This window comes from Erpetoichthys calabaricus, chromosome 4 (genome assembly GCF_900747795.2).
Source record: "Erpetoichthys calabaricus chromosome 4, fErpCal1.3, whole genome shotgun sequence".
Taxonomy (NCBI): Eukaryota; Metazoa; Chordata; class Cladistia; order Polypteriformes; family Polypteridae; genus Erpetoichthys; species Erpetoichthys calabaricus.
The window spans coordinates 263193631-263217079 of NC_041397.2; the positions used below are offsets into that span (position 1 = coordinate 263193631).

General features: G+C 33.7%; 1 protein-coding gene across 50 annotated transcripts in view; it reads right to left on the reverse strand.

Annotated features, from left to right (window-relative positions):
- LOC114650835 (uncharacterized protein DDB_G0286299-like) overlaps positions 1-23449 on the reverse strand; it is a 121429-nt gene that overhangs the window by 11069 nt on the left and 86911 nt on the right. For 11 of the 50 annotated variants that reach the window (XM_051925683.1, XM_051925684.1, XM_051925707.1 and 8 more), the window contains 14 exons: positions 22800-22841; positions 21600-21641; positions 20402-20443; positions 19120-19161; positions 17920-17961; positions 16719-16760; positions 15402-15443; positions 14185-14226; positions 12950-12991; positions 10639-10680; positions 9372-9413; positions 6935-6976; positions 4622-4663; positions 803-844 (listed from right to left, as the gene is read on the reverse strand). In XM_051925683.1, coding sequence (XP_051781643.1) covers positions 803-844; positions 4622-4663; positions 6935-6976; positions 9372-9413; positions 10639-10680; positions 12950-12991; positions 14185-14226; positions 15402-15443; positions 16719-16760; positions 17920-17961; positions 19120-19161; positions 20402-20443; positions 21600-21641; positions 22800-22841 — 588 coding nt within the window. The remainder of the gene's footprint in view (positions 1-802; positions 845-4621; positions 4664-6934; positions 6977-9371; positions 9414-10638; positions 10681-12949; positions 12992-14184; positions 14227-15401; positions 15444-16718; positions 16761-17919; positions 17962-19119; positions 19162-20401; positions 20444-21599; positions 21642-22799; positions 22842-23449) is intronic. The other 39 variants (XM_051925689.1, XM_051925728.1, XM_051925727.1 and 36 more) reach the window with 28 other exon arrangements.

A 23449-nucleotide genomic window follows, 5' to 3' on the forward strand; every position in this document is an offset into this window, starting at 1 on the left:
ATATAACTATTGTGATTTAATCAGCATTATCATGATAATTCAGAAGGAAATTAAAATGTAAAACATACCTAATTTAATTTCTTGAGTAATTTCTGAACTAACTGAGTCATGGCCAGGGAGCTAGCCAAAGTCAAAACCAAACATCAATCACAGCCAATCACCAAAACCAAACACTAAATCAAAACCATAGTTAAAAGAAAGAAAGAAACAGTCTTTCAACATCAACTTGGATAACAACACTTGTTAAAGATTCATGTTTTTTGTTAATTGTTTTGTTCTGATCGAAAAGTTAGTTAACTAACGGCTTGGCGTTGCCTTGTTAAAAAGATGAAGAGCGATGACACAAAGTGCCACATAAGCTCAGTGACACTTGATCAGTAAACGTAATAATTGTAATTAACATAGATGTGGCCATATGGAAAATGACACACTGTAAAGTTAACAACAACACATAAAGTGATCTTAACCTACTAACAATAAAACAAACAAACGTGAAGAAATACAAATGTAAAATTCTAAAAATTGCAATCAAACTCTTGAGGTCAAAAACCTTGATTTATAACACGTTGGAATTACAATAAAAACAATGAGTATTCATAGCATATGCACTTGTGTTTATGTGTTTAGTTAAGAAGTCAGGATTTTATTTCTTGCCTGATAATAAAAATATATATATAAAAAAAAAAACTCAGAAAATGTGTTTACTAAATGCTGCTGCTTTTACTGAAATAAACCACGTGTAACACGACCAACATCACTGTCAAAGAAATAATAAAAGGAGAGTTAGGCATTCATAATGTACCTGCAGTTGTGCTAGAGGGCTTCTCTCGTGGTGTCTCTTTACCTAAAAATATATAAAAATGAAGTAAGAGAAATCAGAGTTTACAAAAGTTTTGAAGTATTATTTTAAGAACTGAAAGCTAGATAAAATCATGCTAGTTGAGGATAATATACATAACAGAAATATAATTCTGCATGGTTCATCTGCCACCAAAGTGGATTTCATTTCTAAATTCAACTAGGAGGCTCCGCCCCCTGCTCGCTTCGCTCGCCAACCCCTGGTGTTGGGAATGACAAAGAGCGTGATGTATGAATGAGATATAGAATAGTGTGACGGTGTAGATGATGCAAATAGAAAGCAAACAATAAAGTGTGTGGCACAGTGTAAAGGTTTATTGGAAAATTTCTTTGTACACGCCATTTAAGTGTAAAAGGTAATTCCAGCTCAGAACTTGTAAGGTCAATGAAGATGGTCATTATCGTGATCAGAGTCAACTTTGTCAGAGCTTAGAAAGAGTTGTGTCTCTCCAGGAAGTAATGGAATGACTTGGGTATTTATGTTTTCCACATTAATATTTTTTGGACATAATATAGTGCGTTGTGTTAAAAGGGCATTTGGTCTAATGAGATTGCTGTTCCAAATCTCTCTGTAACTAAGTCGTCGCAGATAAAGGCTTGAGGAATTGTAATAATATGTGGCTGAAGTCCATCTGTATTGGTGAGTGTACCATCTCTCAGTTGTAATAAGCAATTGTTATGATCTGGTTCTGGACATCGTATCTTTTTTACTAACTGTATCTTTTGAAAGCAATGGCAATTGTCTGCGTATTTTAAGGTGCACTGAACAATAGCTGAGTGCATGGCATCTGGAAGAATAGCTAATCACTGTTTAAAATCTCCTCCTAATAAAAGTACCTTTCCTCCAAATCGAATATTATTATTCATAAACGTTTGTAGAAGTTTATGAATGGTGTTGAGTAAGTGACTTCATGCCATTGTACATTCATCAATAAACAACATTTTTTGAAGACGGATGTCACGTGCAGTGCCACCGTTAATGTTCATAGTGGATACCGATTTGTAGGATCTAATGCAGTTGATAAAGATTTCACTTTCAGGTACATCGTCAGTTAGAATCTTCTGTAGATATTCAGTATATGAATGTAAAGAAGGCAGTCTAATTTGACCCTTTTGACAACAACGTCTAAATGTATTACTTGTATTGCCAGTTGTTTCTTCAGGGAAGTGAACTGAATGACAATGATTGCAAATGATATTCATTAATCGGAATGAATTTTTCCGGAGTATGTTTTGCTTGTGCCGTTTGAGAAGCGCGTTGTTGCATATGTAGTATTGGGACGTGTTGTTTTGGAGCTGTAATCGATTTGCCTGTGCTGTGTGAGACGCCCGTTGTAGCCTTCCTTGCCGTTAACGTATGTCTGAGACGGGAGGTGTTTCGTTTTGAATCCGTGCCTGTTGCGATGCAGCACTTTGATTGATAGTTTGCGTCATGTGGATCCAGGATGTAGATTTGTGCATATTTGCGTTGTTGATTTGTTTCAGGGTGCACTGTTTCAATGCGATGCAGTATTTGTGCACATATGGGAAAGCAGTATGGGCCATTGCCTTTTGGTGGCCTGATATTTACTAAAAGCATTTGAACTATTGTAGGATCTAACGCAGTTCATAAAGTTTTTACTTTTAGGTACATCGTTAGTTAGAAGCTTTAGTTGAGCTTTGCGTTTTTGGAGTCGAGACATTTTTTCTTTTAGAAATATGGATAAGTAATAAGGAGTATTGCACTCACTGTTAATATGGAGCCTTTTCTGCGGTTGAACGGTTAATAGTGCCTTATTGTAATGAGATCCACCTATGCTGCATAGCCGTCTATTTTGTTGTTTCTTTCATGTTCGTGTGTTTGTTCCTGTTATCCTTTCCTTTTCGTTTTGTACCCGTGACCGTGTATTCATGACTTGTTTCAATATGTTTCCTTTTCTGCAGTTGAACGGTTAATAGTGCTTTATTGTAAGGAGATCCACCAATGCTGACACCTATGCTGTCTAGTGTGAAGGTGCTGACGTTCACTTTAGAATATGTGGCTTTGGGTGTGACTTCTTATGGATGTGGGTGGTTGTTGAGGATTGTTGTTGCGCGAGCGTCTTCTTTCTTTGTGTTCCTGTGTCTTGTTGAATCCCCCTCTTTGTGTGTGTCCCGTCCTTCGCTTGTAGGGTCTGTGGGGGTGGTTTTGTGTTCTTTTTTTTGTGTTCCATGGGCTTGTTGAATCCCCCTCTTGGTGTGTGTCCCGTCCCGGTGCCTGTAGGGGGGGGGGGTTTGGGGGTGCCTTGCTGTTGTGTGCGAGCCTCTTTTTTTTTTTTTTTTCGGGTCTAGTTTCGTGTGCAATGTGTTTCGTGCTTTTCCTGCGTTTGACTTTGCGCCTCATTTCTCCTTTTTGTATGTGCTCACTCCTTTTTTTCTGTGGTCTTGTCCGCCACTCGCGGCCCCTCATCCGCCTTTGTCGCCCTCTTTTCTCCGCCTTTCTCCGACTCTCGCGGACTCTTTTTGCGCCTGCGCCTCTCGCGGCCCCTCATCCGCCTCTCTCGCCCTCTTTTGTCCGCCTTTCTCGGCTCCTCAGCCGACTCTCGCGGACTCTTTTTGCGCCTGCGCAGTACGTCTTTTTGCAGCTACGGACCATGGCCGGATGTGCCTGCGTCCATCATCCGGTTTAGCATTCTCGGTTAGTAATATGGATATTGCCAATGACCAGGTATGCAACACAAACTCAGGAGATTTCAACTGAGCTAACCGCTGCACTTCCAATAAGGCGATTATGGTATCTATCAGCAGACTTTGTTTCTTCCTATACTCTAATTTTCATAAAGCAGTTGTTTCTGATTTGAGGAAATCCTATAAAATGGAATTGTCTGCTATATTTAAATATCTTGTTTTTATCAGCATTATCATGATATTTCACAAGGAAATTTAAAACATACCTAAATTAATTTCTTGAGTAATTTCTGATTTCTGATCTAACTGAGTCTTGGCTAGAGAGCTACTCAAAGTCAAAACCAAACATCTATCAGAGCCAATCACCAAACCTAAAACACTAAATCAAAATGATAGTGAACAGAAACAAAAATAATAATCCTTTACTTGTATATAGTGCTTTAATCACTACTCAAAGTGCCCTCATGAACAGCCTCAACATCAATTTGGATAACACTACTAAACAAAGATTCATGTTTGTTGCTAATTCTCTTGTTGTTGACATAACAGTTGAATAACAAACGGGTATGTGTTGTCTTCTTAAACAGATGAACAGCGATGACACAAAGTGCCACCTAAGTTTTGTGACTCGTGAGCAGCAAGGCGCAGTAAGAGTAATGAACATGGCTATGGCAATATAGAGAACAGATGTGACCAGAACACACAAAGTGGTCTTATCAGAGTAACAATAAAACAAACAAATGTGAAGAAATACAAATGGTAAAATTCAAAAAATTGTAGCGCTCAACGTCTTTAAGGCTAAACCCTTGATTTATAACACATTGTAATAAATATAAAAATAATGAGTATTCATAGTACATGGACTTGTATTTCTTTGTTTAGCTAAGAAGTCAGTTGTTCTTACTTACCTTAAAATAAATAAATAATATATATATATATATATATATTATATATATATATATATATTATATATATATTATATATATATATATCAGAAAATGTGGTTTATTAAATGCTGAATTCACTGAAATAAACCTTGTGCATCATGAACAATGCCACTATTGGATTAATTGTAAAGTAGAGGAAAAAATAAAAAGACTAGGGACAGATAATGTACCTTCAGTCGTGTCAAAGGGATTCCCTGGATCTTTCTTCTCATCTAAAATATATAAAAACAAAGTAAGAGAAGAAAGATTTTTGAAAACGTCTGATGAAGAATTTTAAGAACTGAATACTAAGTAATATCATGCTAGTTGAGGAAAACATAAAAAAGAGAAACACAATTCTGCACGGTGTATCTGCCACCAAACTGGATTTCATTTCTAAATTCTACTTAGCTGATGGCCAGGCATGGAATACCAACTCAGGACACTTTGACTGTGGCAACTGCTGCACTTCCATACAGGCCAGTGTGGTATCTATCAGCAGAATTCCTTTTTTAATATACTCTAATTTTCATAAAGCAGTTGTTTGTGATTTGTGGGAACCCTATACCCTGAATTGTGTGCTACATATAAATATCTTGATTTTAACAGAATTATCATTATATTTCGCAAGGAAACTTAAAACATATGTAAATTCATTTATTGAGTAATTTCTGAACTGAGTCATGGCCAGTGAGGTAGCCAGAATGAAAAGAAAACATCTATCACAGCCAATCACCAAAACCAAACACTAAATCAAAACCATAGTTCAAAGAAAGAAAGCAACAGTCTTTCAACATCAACTTGGATAATAGGACTTGTTTAAGGTTAATTTTTGTTGTTAATTGTTTTGTTTTTGATCCAACAGTTAGCTAACTAATGGCTTGGCGTTGTCTTGTTAAAGAGATGAAGAACGATGACACAAAGTGCCACAAAAGGTTAGTGCCACTTGACCAGCAAACATAATAAGTGTAATTAACATAGATGTAACCATATAGAGAATGACACATTGTAAAGTTAACCATAACACACAAAGTGATCTTAACCTATTAACAATAAGACAAACAAACATGAAGAAATACAAATGTAAAATTCTAAAAACAGCAATCAATCTCTTGAGATCTAAAACCTTGATTTATAACATGTTGGAATTACAATAAAAACAACGAGTATTCATAGCATATGCACTTGTGTTTAGTTAAGAAGTCAGGTTTTTCTTTCTTACCTGATAATAAAAATATATATATATACTAACCATGTGCGCCCAACTACGTTGCGCGTGTTAAAGTGTCTGTGACGGGCTCCCTGTTTAAATGCGGCTGTCAGTTGTGAACTGGGCCCTTTGTCGCACAGCATTATGATTTTTTATAAGGAAAACAAAATTACAAAACAAAACCCTTGGACATTGATTCGATAGGTACGGCCTACTCGGAATCACTGTCCTAATAGTAATTATGTGGTGGTGGAGGAGCATTTCTGGTTCTCTTCCCACGACTTATGGATGGTTAATCATAAGTGGCGTCTTCACGTTGTCTAATCTCGCAGGTTGCTTTGTGGCAATCCAAAGAGTAAGGAAGAACCAATGCTTCTTTCTTGAACTCCAAACGCCGACTGATGGAAAATCACAGAAGTGTGTCCAACTTATATGTTCTATTCAATAAGGGCGCGCACAAAAAGGCGAGCTTCAAAAGGGCGACCTCAATTGGGCGCGGCGAATAAAGGCGTTCGTAGATAATTTAGTTCAAATGGCTCTGGAATATGTGAAGAGCAACAAAGGTGCAGATCTACTCGTAGTCGAAGGCTGCACATTCAGAAAGGAGAAAACTATCAACGGGAAACACATCTGGAAATGCACTGAATATAGGATTGGAAAATGTTCGTCTTGCTTAGAAGTTCATGCATTAATTAATTGGATGTTTTGCTATTGTTGCTTTCACCTTTTTATACATTCAGTCATTGCCTTTGGCTAATAAATTTTCTGTAATAATTTTGTTGCGTTTGCCTTTATTTGATGCTCCCAATTGAGGTCACCCTTTTGAAGCTCGCCTTTTTGTGCGCGCCCTTATTGAAGGATACCGTGTCGGTTGAACATGAATTCGCGGACAAACAAAGATCAAGATCCAAATTAAGATTATATATATAGAGATTAGTTAATTTAAAGCACAACAATTTGTTAAGTTTGAATGTCTGTGTTTTGAGGTGTGACTGGAATACTACAGTCTTCAGTAGTATAAGCCTGGAGGAGATTCTTAATGCAATGCCTATGTTTTAGCTGTCTCTCTACTGCCATCTAGTGATTCTTCTTCTAATTCATTCACGGACAAACAAAGATCAAGATCCAAATGAAGATTATATATAGAGATAAAAAAAAAAACAAATCAACACGTGTTTAGTAAATGATGCTGCCTTTACTGAAATAAACTTTGTAAATCATGACCAATACTTCTGTTGGTTTAATTTTAAGGTAGAAGAAAAAATAAAGGGAGAGCTGGGCATACATAATGTACCTGCAGTTATGTTAGATTGTTCCTCTGGTGCTGCCTCCTTATCTAAAAATATTTAAAAATGAAGTAAGAGAAAACAGAGTTTATAAAAGGTTTGAAGTATTATTTGAAGAACTGAATGCCAGGTAATATCAGGCACCTTAAGGATAACATAAAAAACAAAAACATAATTCTGCATGGTTCATCTGCCACCAAACTGGATTTCATTTCTAAATTCTACTTAGCCGATGGCCAGGCATGGAAAACCAACTCAGGACACTTTGACTGTGGTAACCGCTGCAAATCCATACGGACCAGTATGGTATCTATCAGAATAAATAACTCCTTTTTAAATATACTCCAATTTTCATAAAGCAGTTATTTGTGATATGAGGGAACCATATAACTTGAATTTTGTGCTACATGTAACTATTGCGATTTAATCAGCATTATCATGATATTTCAGAAGGAAATTAAAATGTAAAACATATACAATTTCATTTCTTGAGTAATTTCTGAACTAACTGAGTCATGGCCAGGGAGCTAGTCAAAGTCAAAACCAAACATCAATCAGAGCCAATCACCAAAACCAAACACTAAATCGAAACCATAGTTAAAAGAAAGAAATCAACAGTCTCAACATCAACTTGGATAACAGCACTTGTTTAAGGTTAATTTTTGTTGTTAATTGTGTTGTTTTTGATCCAACAGTTAGCTAACTAATGGCTTGGCGTTGTCTTGTTAAAGAGATGAAGAACGATGACACAAAGTGCCACAAAAGCTCAGTGCCACTTGACCAGCAAACATAATAAGTGTAATTAACATAGATGTAACCATATAGAGAATGACACATTGTAAAGTTAACCATAACACACAAAGTGATCTTAACCTATTAACAATAAAACAAACAAACATGAAAAAATACAAATGTAAAATTCTAAAAACAGCAATCAATCTATTGAGATCTAAACCTTGATTTATAACATGTTGGAATTACAATATAAACAACGAGTATTCATAGCAGATGCACTTGTGTTTCTGTGTTTAGTTAAGAAGTCAGGTTTTTCTTTCTTACCTGAAAACAAAAATATATATATATATAAAAAAACAAATCAACACGTGTTTAGTAAATGATGCTGCCTTTACTGAAATAAACTTTGTAAATCATGACCAATACTTCTGTTGGTTTAATTGTAAGGTAGAAGAAAAAATAAAGGGAGAGCTGGGCATACATATCTATCTATCTATCTATCTAATGTACCTGCAGTTATGTTAGATTGTTCCTCTGGTTCTGCCTCCTTATCTAAAAATATTTAAAAATGAAGTAAGAGAAAACAGAGTTTACAAAAGGTTTGAAGTATTATTTGAAGAAATGAATGCCAGGTAATATCAGGCACCTTAAGGATAACATAAATAACAGAAACATAATTCTGCATGGTTCATCTGCCACCAAACTGGATTTCATTTCTAAATTCTACTTAGCCAATGGCCAGGCATGGAAAACCAACTCAGGACACTTTGACTGTGGTAACCGCTGCAAATCCATATGGGCCAGTATGGTATCTATCAGAATAAATAATTCCTTTTTAAATATACTCCAATTTTCAAAAAGCAGTTATTTGTGATATGAGGGAACCATATAACTTGAATTTTGTGCAACATATAACTATTGTGATTTAATCAGCATTATCATGATATTTCAGAAGGAAATTAAAATGTAAAACATACCTAATTTTATTTCTTGAGTAATTTCTGAACTAACTGAGTCATGGCCAGGGAGCTAGCCAAAGTCAAAACCAAACATCAATCCCAGCCAATCACCAAAACCAAACACTAAATCAAAACCATAGTTGAAAGAAAGAAAGAAACAGTCTTTCAAAATCAACTTGGATAACAACACTTGTTAAAGATTCATGTTTTTTGTTAATTGTTTTGTTCTGATCGAAAGTTAGTTAACTAACGGCTTGGCATTGCCTTGTTAAAAAGATGAAGAGCGATGACACAAAGTGCCACATAAGCTCAGTGACACTTGATCAGTAAACGTAATAATTGTAATTAACATAGATGTGGCCATATGGAAAATGACACACTGTAAAGTTAACAATAACACATAAAGTGATCTTAACTTACTAACAATAAAACAAACAAACGTGAAGAAATACAAATGTAAAATTCCAAAAATTGCAATCAAACTCTTGAGGTCTAAAACCTTGATTTATAACACGTTGGAATTACAATAAAAACAATGAGTATTCATAGCATATGCACTTGTGTTTATGTGTTTAGTTAAGAAGTCAGAATTTTATTTCTTACCTGATAATAAAAATATATACATAAAAAAAAAAACTCAGAAAATGTGTTTACTAAATGCTGCTGCTTTTACTGAAATAAACCACGTGTAACACGACCAACATCACTGTCAGAGAAATAATAAAAGGAGAGTTAGGCATTCATAATGTACCTGCAGTTGTGCTAGAGGGCTTCTCTTGTGGTGTCTCGTTTCCTAAAAATATATAAAAATGAAGTAAGAGAAATCAGAGTTTACAAAAGTTTTGAAATATTATTTTAAGAACTGAAAGCTAGATAAAATCATGCTAGTTGAGGATATACATAACAGAAATATAATTCTGCATGGTTCATGTGCCACTAAAGTGGATTTCATTTCTAAATTCAATGTTGCCAATGACCAGTTATGCAACACAAACTCAGGAGATTTCAACTGAGCTAACCGCTGCACTTCCAATAAGGCCATTATGGTATCTATCAGCAAACTTTGTTTCTTCCTATACTCTAATTTTCATAAAGCAGTTGTTTCTGATTTGAGGAAATCCTATAAAATGGAATTGTCTGCTGTATTTAAATATCTTGTTTTTATCAGCATTATCATGATATTTCACAAGGAAATTTAAAACATACCTAAATTCATTTCTTGAGAAATTTCTGATTTCTGATCTGAGTCTTGGCTAGAGAGCTACTCAAAGTCAAAACCAAACATCTATCAGAGCCAATCACCAAACCTAAAACACTAAATCAAAATGATAGTGAACAGAAACAAAATAATAATAATAATCCTTTACTTGTATATAGTGCTTTAATCACTACTCAAAGTGCCCTCATGAACAGCCTCAACATCAATTTGGATAACACTACTAAACAAAGATTCATGTTTGTTGCTAATTCTCTTGCTGTTGACATAACAGTTGAATAACAAACGGGTATGTGTTGTCTTCTTAAACAGATGAACAGCGATGACACAAAGTGCCACCTAAGTTTTGTGACTCGTGAGCAGCAAGGCGCAGTAAGAGTAATGAACATGGCTATGGCAATATAGAGAACAGATGTGACCAGAACACACAAAGTGGTCTTATCAGAGTAACAATAAAACAAACAAATGTGAAGAAATACAAATGGTAAAATTCAAAAAATTGTAGCGCTCAACGTCTTTAAGGCTAAACCCTTGATTTATAACACAATGTAATAAATATAAAAATAATGAGTATTCATAGTACATGGACTTGTATTTCTTTGTTTAGCTAAGAAGTCAGTTGTTCTTACTTACCTTAAAATAAATATATATATATATATATATATATATATATATATCAGAAAATGTAGTTTATTAAATGCTGAATTCACTGAAATAAACCTTGTGCATCATGAACAATGCCACTATTGGATTAATTGTAAAGTAGAGGAAAAAATAAAAAGACTAGGGATAGATAATGTACCTGCAGTCGTGTCAAAGGGATTCCCTGGATCTTTCTTCTCATCTAAAAATATATAAAAACAAAGTAAGAGAAGAAAGATTTTTGAAAACGTCTGATGAAGAATTTTAAGAACTGAATACTAAGTAATATCATGCTAGTTGAGGAAAACATAAAAAAAGAAACATAATTCTACACGGTGTATCTGCCACCAAACTGAATTTCATTTCTAAATTCAACTTAGCTGATGGCCAGGCATGGAATACCAACTCAGGACACTTTGACTGTGGTAACTGCTGCACATCCACACAGGCCAGTGTGGTATCTATTAGCAGAATTCCTTTTTTAATATACTCTAATTTTCATAAAGCAGCTGTTTGTGATTTGGGGGAACCCTATACCCTGAATTGTGTGCTACATATAAATATCTTGATTTTAACAGAATTATCATTATATTTAGCAAGGAAACTTAAAACATATGTAAATTCATTTTTTAGACTAATTTCTGAACTGAGTCATGGCCAGTGAGGTAGCCAGAATGAAAAGAAAACATCTATCACAGCCAATCACCAAAACCAAACACTAAATCAAAATTATAGTTAAAAGAAAGAAAGCAACAGTCTTTCAACATCAACTTGGATAATAGCACTTGTTTAAGGTTAATTTTTGTTGTTAATTGTTTTGTTTTTGATCCAACAGTTAGCTAACTGGTGGTTTGGCGTTGTCTTGTTAAAGAGATGAAGAACGATGACACAAAGTGCCACAAAAGGTTAGTGCCACTTGACCAGCAAACATAATAAGTGTAATTAACATAGATGTAACCATATAGAGAATGACACATTGTAAAGTTAACCATAACACACAAAGTGATCTTAAGCTATTAACAATAAGACAAACAAACATGAAGAAATACAAATGTAAAATTCTAAAAACAGCAATCAATCTCTTGAGATCTAAAACCTTGATTTATAACATGTTGGAATTACAGTAAAAACAACGAGTATTCATAGCATATGCACTTGTGTTTAGTTAAGAAGTCAGGTTTTTCTTTCTTACCTGATAATAAAAATATATATATATACTAGCCATGTGCGCCCAACTACGTTGCGTGTGTTAAAGTTGTCTGTGAAGGGCTCCCTGTTTAAATGCGGCTGTCAGTTGTGAACTGGGCCCTTTGTCGCACAGCATTATGATTTTTTATAAGGAAAACAAAATTACAAAACAAAACCCTTGGACATTGATTCGATAGGTACGGCCTACTCGGAATCACTGTCCTAATAGTAATTATGTGGTGGTGGAGGAGCATTTCTGGTTCTCTTCCCATGACTTATGGATGGTTAATCATAAGCGGCATCTTCACGTTGTCCAATCTCGCAGGTTGCTTTGTGGTAATCCAAAGAGTAAGGAAGAACCAATGCTTCTTTCTTGAACTCCAAACGCCGACTGATGGAAAATCACAGAAGTGTGTCCGACTTATATGTTCTATTCAATAAGGGCGCGCACAAAAAGGCGAGCTTCAAAAGGGCGACCTCAATTGGGCGCGGCGAATAAAGGCGTTCGTAGATAATTTAGTTCAAATGGCTCTGGAATATGTGAAGAGCAACAAAGGTGCAGATCTACTCGTAGTCGAAGGCTACACATTCAGAAAGGAGAAAACTATAAACGGGAAACACATCTGGAAATGCACTGAATATAGGATTGGAAAATGTTCATCTTGCTTAGAAGTTCATGCATTAATTAATTGGATGTTTTGCTATTGTTGCTTTCACCTTTTTATACGTTCAATCATTGCCTTTGGCTAATAAATTTTCTGTAATAATTTTGTTGCGTTTGCCTTTATTTGATGTGCTCAATTGAGGTCACCCTTTTGAAGCTCGCCTTTTTGTGCGCGCCCTTATTGAAGGATACCGTGTCGGTTGAACATGAATTCGCGGACAAACAAAGATCAAGATCCAAATTAAGATTATATATAGAGATTAGTTAATTTAAAGCACAACAATTTGTTTAGTTTGAATGTCTGTGTTTTGAGGTGTGACTGGAATACTACAGTCTTCAGTAGTATAAGCCTGGAGGAGATTCTTAATGCAATGCCTATGTTTTAGCTGTCTCTCTACTGCCATCTAGTGATTCTTCTTCTAATTCATTCGCAGATAAACAAAGATCAAGATCCAAATGAAGATTATATATAGAGATAAAAAAAAACAAATCAACACGTGTTTAGTAAATGATGCTGCCTTTACTGAAATAAACTTTGTAAATCATGACCAATACTTCTGTTGGTTTAATTGTAAGGTAGAAGAAAAAATAAAGGGAGAGCTGGGCATACATAATGTACCTTCAGTTATGTTAGATTGTTCCTCTGGTGCTGCCTCCTTATCTAAAAAATATTTAAAAATGAAGTAAGAGAAAACAGAGTTTACAAAAGGTTTGAAGTATTATTTGAAGAACTGAATGCCAGGTAATATCAGGCACCTTAAGGATAACATAAATAACAGAGACATAATTCTGCATGGTTCATCTGCCACCAAACTGGATTTCATTTCTAAATTCTACTTAGCCGATGGCCAGGCATGGAAAACCAACTCAGGACACTTTGACTGTGGTAATCGCTGCAAATCCATACGGGCCAGTATGGTATCTATCAGAATAAATAACTCCTTTTTAAATATACTCCAATTTTCATAAAGCAGTTATTTGTGATATGAGGGAACCATATAACTTGAATTTTGTGCTACATGTAACTATTGCGATTTAATCAGCATTATCATGATATTTCAGAAGGAAATTAAAATGTAAAACATATCCAATTTCATTTCTTGAGTAATTTCTGAACTAACTGAGTCATGGCCAGGGAGCTAGCCAAAGTCAAAACCAAACATCAATCAGAGCCAATCACCAAAACCAAACACTAAATCGAAACCATAGTTAAAAGAAAGAAAGAAACAGTCTCAACATCAACTTGGATAACAGCACTTGTTTCAGGTTAATTTTTGTTGTTAATTGTTTTGTTTTTGATCCAACAGTTAGCTAACTAATGGCTTGGCGTTGTCTTGTTAAAGAGATGAAGAACAATGACACAAAGTGCCACAAAAGCTCAGTGCCACTTGACCAGCAAACATAATAAGTGTAATTAACATAGATGTAACCATATAGAGAATGACACATTGTAAAGTTAACCATAACACACAAAGTGATCTTAACCAATAAACAATAAAACAAACAAACATGAAAAAATACAAATGTAAAATTCTAAAAACAGCAATCAATCTGTTGAGATCTAAACCTTGATTTCTAACATGTTGGAATTACAATAAAAACAACGAGTATTCATAGCATATGCACTTGTGTTTCTGTGTTTAGGTAAGAAGTCAGGTTTTTCTTTCTTACCTGATAACAAATATATATATATATATATATATATATATATATAAAAAAAACAAATCAACACGTGTTTAGTAAATGATGCTGCCTTTACTGAAATAAACTTTGTAAATCATGACCAATACTTCTGTTGGTTTAATTGTAAGGTAGAAGAAAAAATAAAGGGAGAGCTGGGCATACATAATGTACCTGCAGTTATGTTAGATTGTTCCTCTGGTGCTGCCTCCTTATCTAAAAATATTTAAAAATGAAGTAAGAGAAAACAGAGTTTACAAAAGGTTTGAAGTATTATTTGAAGAACTGAATGCCAGGTAATATCAGGCACCTTAAGGATAACATAAATAACAAAAACATAATTCTGCATGGTTCATCTGCCACCAAACTGGATTTCATTTCTAAATTCTACTTAGCCGATGGCCAGGCATGGAAAACCAACTCAGGACACTTTGACTGTGGTAACTGCTGCAAATCCATACGGGCCAGTATGGTATCTATCAGAATAAATAATTCCTTTTTAAATATACTCCAATTTTCATAAAGCAGTTATTTGTGATATGAGGGAACCATATAACGTGAATTTTGTGCAACATATAACTATTGTGATTTAATCAGCATTATCATGATATTTCAGAAGGAAATTAAAATGTAAAACATACCTAATTTAATTTCTTGAGTAATTTAATTTCTTGAGTAATTTCTGAACTAACTGAGTTATGGCCACGGAGCTAGCCAAAGTCAAAACCAAACATCAATCACAGCCAATCACCAAAACCAAACACTAAATCAAAACCATAGTTAAAAGAAAGAAAGAAACAGTCTTTCAACATCAACTTGGATAACAACACATGTTAAAGATTCATGTTTTTTATTAATTGTTTTGTTCTGATCGAAAAGTTAGTTAACTAACGGCTTGGCGTTGCCTTGTTAAAAAGATGAAGAGCGATGACACAAAGTGCCACATAAGCTCAGTGACACTTGACCAGTAAACGTAATAACTGTAATTAACATAGATGTGGCCATATGGAAAATGACACACTGTAAAGTTAACAATAACACATAAAGTGATCTTAACCTACTAACAATAAAACAAGCAAACGTGAAGAAATACAAATGTAAAATTCTAAAAATTGCAATCAAACTCTTGAGGTCTAAAACCTTGATTATAATACGTTGGAATTACAATAAAAACAAGAGTATTCATAGCATATGCACTTGTGTTTATGTGTTTAGTTAAGAAGTCAGGATTTTATTTCTTACCTGATAATAAAAATATATATATATAAAAAAAAAACTCAGAAAATGTGTTTACTAAATGCTGCTGCTTTTACTGAAATAAACCACGTGTAACACGACCAACATCACTGTCAGAGAAATAATAAAAGGAGAGTTAGGCATTCATAATATACCTGCAGTTGTGCTAGAGGGCTTCTCTTGTGGTGTCTCGTTTCCTAAAAATATATAAAAATGAAGTAAGAGAAATCAGAGTTTACAAAAGTTTTGAAGTATTATTTTAAGAACTGAAAGCTAGATAAAATCATGCTAGTTGAGGATAATATACATAACAGAAATATAATTCTGCATGGTTCATCTGCCACCAAAGTGGATTTCATTTCTAAATTCAATGTTGCCAATGACCAGGTATGCAAAACAAACTCAGGAGATTTCAACTGAGCTAACCGCTGCACTTCCAATAAGGCCATTATGGTATCTATCAGCAGACTTTGTTTCTTCCTATACTCTAATTTTCATAAAGCAGTTGTTTCTGATTTGAGGAAATCCTATAAAATGGAATTGTCTGCTGCATTTAAATATCTTGTTTGTATCAGCATTATCATGATATTTCACAAGGAAATTTAAAACATACCTAAATTAATTTCTTGAGTAATTTCTGATTTCTGATCTAACTGAGTCTTGGCTAGAGAGCTACTCAAAGTCAAAACCAAACATCTATCAGAGCCAATCACCAAACCTAAAACACTAAATCAAAATGATAGTGAACAGAAACAAAAATAATAATCCTTTACTTGTATATAATGCTTTAATCACTACTCAAAGTGCCCTCATGAACAGCCTCAACATCAATTTGGATAACACTACTAAACAAAGATTCATGTTTGTTGCTAATTCTCTTGTTGTTTACCTAACAGTTGAATAACAAACGGGTATGTATTGTCTTCTTACACAGATGAACAGCGATGACACAAAGTGCCACCTAAGTTTTGTGACACGTGACCAGCAAGGCGCAGTAAGAGTAATGAACATGGCTGTGACAATATAGAGAGTAGATGTGACCAGAACACACAAAGTGGTCTTATCAGAGTAACAATAAAACAAACAAATGTGAAGAAATACAAATGGTAAAATTCAAAAAATTGTAGCGCTCAACGTCTTTAAGGCTAAACCCTTGATTTATAACACAATGTAATAAATATAAAAATAATGAATATTCATAGTACATGGACTTGTATTTCTTTGTTTAGCTAAGAAGTCAGTTGTTCTTACTTACCTTAAAATAAATATATATATATATATTATTATATATATATATAATATATATATATATATATATCTCTCTATATATATATATATACGGTATATCAGAAAATGTGGTTTATTAAATGCTGAATTCACTGAAATAAACCTTGTGCATCATGAACAATGCCACTATTGGATTAATTGTAAAGTAGAGGAAAAAATAAAAAGACTAGGGATTGATAATGTACCTTCAGTCGTGTCAAAGGGATTCCCTGGATCTTTCTTCTCATCTAAAAATATATAAAAAACAAAGTAAAGAAGAAAGATTTTTGAAAACGTCTGATGAAGAATTTTAAGAACTAAATACTAAGTAATATCATGCTAGTTGAGGAAAACATAAAAAAGAGAAACACAATTCTACACGGTGTATCTGCCACCAAACTGGATTTCATTTCTAAATTCTACTTAGCTGGTGGCCAGGCATGGAATACCAACTCAGGACACTTTGACTGTGGTAACTGCTGCACATCCATACAGGCCAGTGTGGTATCTATCAGCAGAATTCCTTTTTTAATATACTCTAATTTTCATAAAGCAGTTGTTTGTGATTTGGGGGAACCCTATACCCTGATTTGTGTGCTACATATAAATATCTTGATTTTAACAGAATTATCATTATATTTCGCAAAGAAACTTAAAACATATGTAAATTCATTTATTGAGTAATTTCTGAACTGAGTCATGGCCAGTGAGGTAGCCAGAATGAAAAGAAAACATCTATCACAGCCAATCACCAAAACCAAACACTAAATCAAAATCATAGTTCAAAGAAAGAAAGCAACAGTCTCAACATCAACTTGGATAACAGCACTTGTTTAAGGTTAATTTTTGTTGTTAATTGTTTAGTTTTTGATCCAACAGTTAGCTAACTAATGGCTTGGCGTTGTCTTGTTAAAGAGATGAAGAACGATGACACAAAGTGCCACATAAGCTCAGTGCCACTTGACCAGCAAACATAATAAGTGTAATTAACATAGATGTAACCATATAGAGAATGACATATTGTAAGTTAACCATAACACACAAAGTGATCTTAACCTATTAACAATAAAACAAACAAACATGAAAAAATACAAATGTAAAATTCTAAAAACAGCAATCAATCTATTGAGATCTAAAACCTTGATTTATAACATGTTGGAATTACAATAAAAACAACGAGTATTCATAGCATTTGCACTTGTGTTTAGTTAAGAAGTCAGGTTTTTCTTTCTTACCTGATAATAAAAATATATATATATATATATATAAAAAAACAAATCAACACGTGTTTAGTAAATGATGCTGCCTTTACTGAAATAAACTTTGTAAATCATGACCAATACTTCTGTTGGTTTAATTGTAAGGTAGAAGAAAAAATAAAGGGAGAGCTGGGCATACATAATGTACCTGCAGTTATGTTAGATTGTTCCTCTGGTGCTGCCTCCTTATCTAAAAATATTTAAAAATGAAGTAAGAGAAAACAGAGTTTACAAAAGGTTTGAAGTATTATTTGAAGAACTGAATGCCAGGTAATATCAGGCACCTTAAGGATAACATAAATAACAAAAACATAATTCTGCATGGTTCATCTGCCACCAAACTGGATTTCATTTCTAAATTCTACTTAGCCGATGGCCAGGCATGGAAAACCAACTCAGGACACTTTGACTGTGGTAACTGCTGCAAATCCATACGGGCCAGTATGGTATCTATCAGAATAAATAATTCCTTTTTAAATATACTCCAATTTTCATAAAGCAGTTATTTGTGATATGAGGGAACCATATAACGTGAATTTTGTGCAACATATAACTATTGTGATTTAATCAGCATTTTCATGATATTTCAGAAGGAAATTAAAATGTAAAACATACCTAATTTAATTCTTGAGTAATTTCTGAACTAACTGAGTCATGGCCAGGGAGCTAGCCAAAGTCAAAACCAAACATCAATCACAGCCAATCACCAAAACCAAACACTAAATCAAAACCATAGTTAAAAGAAAGAAAGAAACAGTCTTTCAACATCAACTTGGATAACAACACATGTTAAAGATTCATGTTTTTTATTAATTGTTTTGTTCTGATCGAAAAGTTAGTTAACTAACGGCTTGGCGTTGCCTTGTTAAAAAGATGAAGAGCGATGACACAAAGTGCCACATAAGCTCAGTGACACTTGACCAGTAAACGTAATAACTGTAATTAACATAGATGTGGCCATATGGAAAATGACACACTGTAAAGTTAACAATAACACATAAAGTGATCTTAACCTACTAACAATAAAACAAACAAACGTGAAGAAATACAAATGTAAAATTCTAAAAATTGCAATCAAACTCTTGAGGTCTAAAACCTTGATTTATAATACGTTGGAATTACAATAAAAACAAGAGTATTCATAGCATATGCACTTGTGTTTATGTGTTTAGTTAAGAAGTCAGGATTTTATTTCTTACCTGATAATAAAAATATATATATATAAAAAAAAAACTCAGAAAATGTGTTTACTAAATGCTGCTGCTTTTACTGAAATAAACCACGTGTAACACGACCAACATCACTGTCAGAGAAATAATAAAAGGAGAGTTAGGCATTCATAATATACCTGCAGTTGTGCTAGAGGGCTTCTCTTGTGGTGTCTCGTTTCCTAAAAATATATAAAAATGAAGTAAGAGAAATCAGAGTTTACAAAAGTTTTGAAGTATTATTTTAAGAACTGAAAGCTAGATAAAATCATGCTAGTTGAGGATAATATACATAACAGAAATATAATTCTGCATGGTTCATCTGCCACCAAAGTGGATTTCATTTCTAAATTCAATGTTGCCAATGACCAGGTATGCAAAACAAACTCAGGAGATTTCAACTGAGCTAACCGCTGCACTTCCAATAAGGCCATTATGGTATCTATCAGCAGACTTTGTTTCTTCCTATACTCTAATTTTCATAAAGCAGTTGTTTCTGATTTGAGGAAATCCTATAAAATGGAATTGTCTGCTGCATTTAAATATCTTGTTTGTATCAGCATTATCATGATATTTCACAAGGAAATTTAAAACATACCTAAATTAATTTCTTGAGTAATTTCTGATTTCTGATCTAACTGAGTCTTGGCTAGAGAGCTACTCAAAGTCAAAACCAAACATCTATCAGAGCCAATCACCAAACCTAAAACACTAAATCAAAATGATAGTGAACAGAAACAAAAATAATAATCCTTTACTTGTATATAATGCTTTAATCATTACTCAAAGTGCCCTCATGAACAGCCTCAACATCAATTTGGATAACACTACTAAACAAAAATTCATGTTTGTTGCTAATTCTCTTGTTGTTTACCTAACAGTTGAATAACAAACGGGTATGTATTGTCTTCTTACACAGATGAACAGCGATGACACAAAGTGCCACCTAAGTTTTGTGACACGTGACCAGCAAGGCGCAGTAAGAGTAATGAACATGGCTGTGACAATATAGAGAGTAGATGTGACCAGAACACACAAAGTGGTCTTATCAGAGTAACAATAAAACAAACAAATGTGAAGAAATACAAATGGTAAAATTCAAAAAATTGTAGCGCTCAACGTCTTTAAGGCTAAACCCTTGATTTATAACACAATGTAATAAATATAAAAATAATGAATATTCATAGTACATGGACTTGTATTTCTTTGTTTAGCTAAGAAGTCAGTTGTTCTTACTTACCTTAAAATAAATATATATATATATATATATATATATATATATATATATACGGTATATCAGAAAATGTGGTTTATTAAATGCTGAATTCACTGAAATAAACCTTGTGCATCATGAACAATGCCACTATTGGATTAATTGTAAAGTAGAGGAAAAAATAAAAAGACTAGGGATTGATAATGTACCTTCAGTCGTGTCAAAGGGATTCCCTGGATCTTTCTTCTCATCTAAAAATATATAAAAACAAAGTAAAAGAAGAAAGATTTTTGAAAACGTCTGATGAAGAATTTTAAGAACTAAATACTAAGTAATATCATGCTAGTTGAGGAAAACATAAAAAAGAGAAACACAATTCTACACGGTGTATCTGCCACCAAACTGGATTTCATTTCTACATTCTACTTAGCTGGTGGCCAGGCATGGAATACCAACTCAGGACACTTTGACTGTGGTAACTGCTGCACATCCATACAGGCCAGTGTGGTATCTATCAGCAGCATTCCTTTTTTAATATACTCTAATTTTCATAAAGCAGTTGTTTGTGATTTGGGGGAACCCTATACCCTGACTTGTGTGCTGCATATAAATATCTTGATTTTAACAGAATTATCATTATATTTCGCAAAGAAACTTAAAACATATGTAAATTCATTTATTGAGTAATTTCTGAACTGAGTCATGGCCAGTGAGGTAGCCAGAATGAAAAGAAAACATCTATCACAGCCAATCACCAAAACCAAACACTAAATCAAAATCATAGTTCAAAGAAAGAAAGCAACAGTCTCAACATCAACTTGGATAACAGCACTTGTTTAAGGTTAATTTTTGTTGTTAATTGTTTAGTTTTTGATCCAACAGTTAGCTAACTAATGGCTTGGCGTTGTCTTGTTAAAGAGATGAAGAACGATGACACAAAGTGCCACATAAGCTCAGTGCCACTTGACCAGCAAACATAATAAGTGTAATTAACATAGATGTAACCATATAGAGAATGACATATTGTAAAGTTAACCATAACACACAAAGTGATCTTAACCTATTAACAATAAAACAAACAAACATGAAAAAATACAAATGTAAAATTCTAAAAACAGCAATCAATCTATTGAGATCTAAAACCTTGATTTATAACATGTTGGAATTACAATAAAAACAACGAGTATTCATAGCATTTGCACTTGTGTTTAGTTAAGAAGTCAGGTTTTTCTTTCTTACCTGATAATAAAAATATATATATATATATAAAAAAACAAATCAACACGTGTTTAGTAAATGATGCTGCCTTTACTGAAATAAACTTTGTAAATCATGACCAATACTTCTGTTGGTTTAATTGTAAGGTAGAAGAAAAAATAAAGGGAGAGCTGGGCATACATAATGTACCTGCAGTTATGTTAGATTGTTCCTCTGGTGCTGCCTCCTTATCTAAAAATATTTAAAAATGAAGTAAGAGAAAACAGAGTTTACAAAAGGTTTGAAGTATTATTTGAAGAACTGAATGCAGGTAATATCAGGCACCTTAAGGATAACATAAATAACAGAAACATAATTCTGCATGGTTCATCTATCACCAAACTGGATTTCATTTCTAAATTCTACTTAGCCGATGGCCAGGCATGGAAAACCAACTCAGGACACTTTGACTGTGGTAACTGCTGCAAATCCATACGGGCCAGTATGGTATCTATCAGAATAAATAATTCCTTTTTTAATATACTCCAATTTTCATAAAGCAGTTATTTGTGATATGAGGGAACCATATAACTTGAATTTTCTGCAACATATAACTATTGCGATTTAATCAGCATTATCATGATATTTCAGAAGGAAATTAAAATGTAAAACATACCTAATTTAATTTCTTGAGTAATTTCTGAACTAACTGAGTCATGGCCAGGGAGCTAGCCAAAGTCAAAACCAAACATCAATCACAGCCAATTACCAAAACCAAACACTAAATCAAAACCATAGTTAAAAGAAAGAAAGAAACAGTCTTTCAACATCAACTTGGATAACAACACTTGTTAAAGATTCATGTTTTTTGTTAATTGTTTTGTTCTGATCGAAAAGTTAGTTAACTAACGGCTTGGCGTTGCCTTGTTAAAAAGATGAAGAGCGATGACACAAAGTGCCACATAAGCTCAGTGACACTTGACCAGTAAACGTAATAACTGTAATTAACATAGATGTGGCCATATGGAAAATGACACACTGTAAAGTTAACAATAACACATAAAGTGATCTTAACCTACTAACAATAAAACAAACAAACGTGAAGAAATACAAATGTAAAATTCTAAAAATTGCAATCAAACTCTTGAGGTCTAAAACCTTGATTTATAATACGTTGGAATTACAATAAAAACAAGAGTATTCATAGCATATGCACTTGTGTTTATGTGTTTAGTTAAGAAGTCAGGATTTTATTTCTTACCTGATAATAAAAATATATATATATAAAAAAAAAACTCAGAAAATGTGTTTACTAAATGCTGCTGCTTTTACTGAAATAAACCACGTGTAACACGACCAACATCACTGTCAGAAAAATAATAAAAGGAGAGTTAGGCATTCATAATGTACCTGCAGTTGTGCTAGAGGGCTTCTCTTGTGGTGTCTCGTTTCCTAAAAATATATAAAAATGAAGTAAGAGAAATCAGAGTTTACAAAAGTTTTGAAGTATTATTTTAAGAACTGAAAGCTAGATAAAATCATGCTAGTTGAGGATAATATACATAACAGAAATATAATTCTGCATGGTTCATCTGCCACCAAAGTGGATTTCATTTCTAAATTCAATGTTGCCAATGACCAGGTATGCAAAACAAACTCAGGAGATTTCAACTGAGCTAACCGCTGCACTTCCAATAAGGCAATTATGGTATCTATCAGCAGACTTTGTTTCTTCCTATACTCTAATTTTCATAAAGCAGTTGTTTCTGATTTGAGGAAATCCTATAAAATGGAATTGTCTGCTGCATTTAAATATCTTGTTTGTATCAGCATTATCATGATATTTCACAAGGAAATTTAAAACATACCTAAATTAATTTCTTGAGTAATTTCTGATTTCTGATCTAACTGAGTCTTGGCTAGAGAGCTACTCAAAGTCAAAACCAAACATCTATCAGAGCCAATCCATCCATCCATCCATTTTCCAACCCGCTGAATCCAAACAGGGTCACGGGGGTCTGCTGGAGCCAATCCCAGCCAACACAGGGCACAAGGCAGGG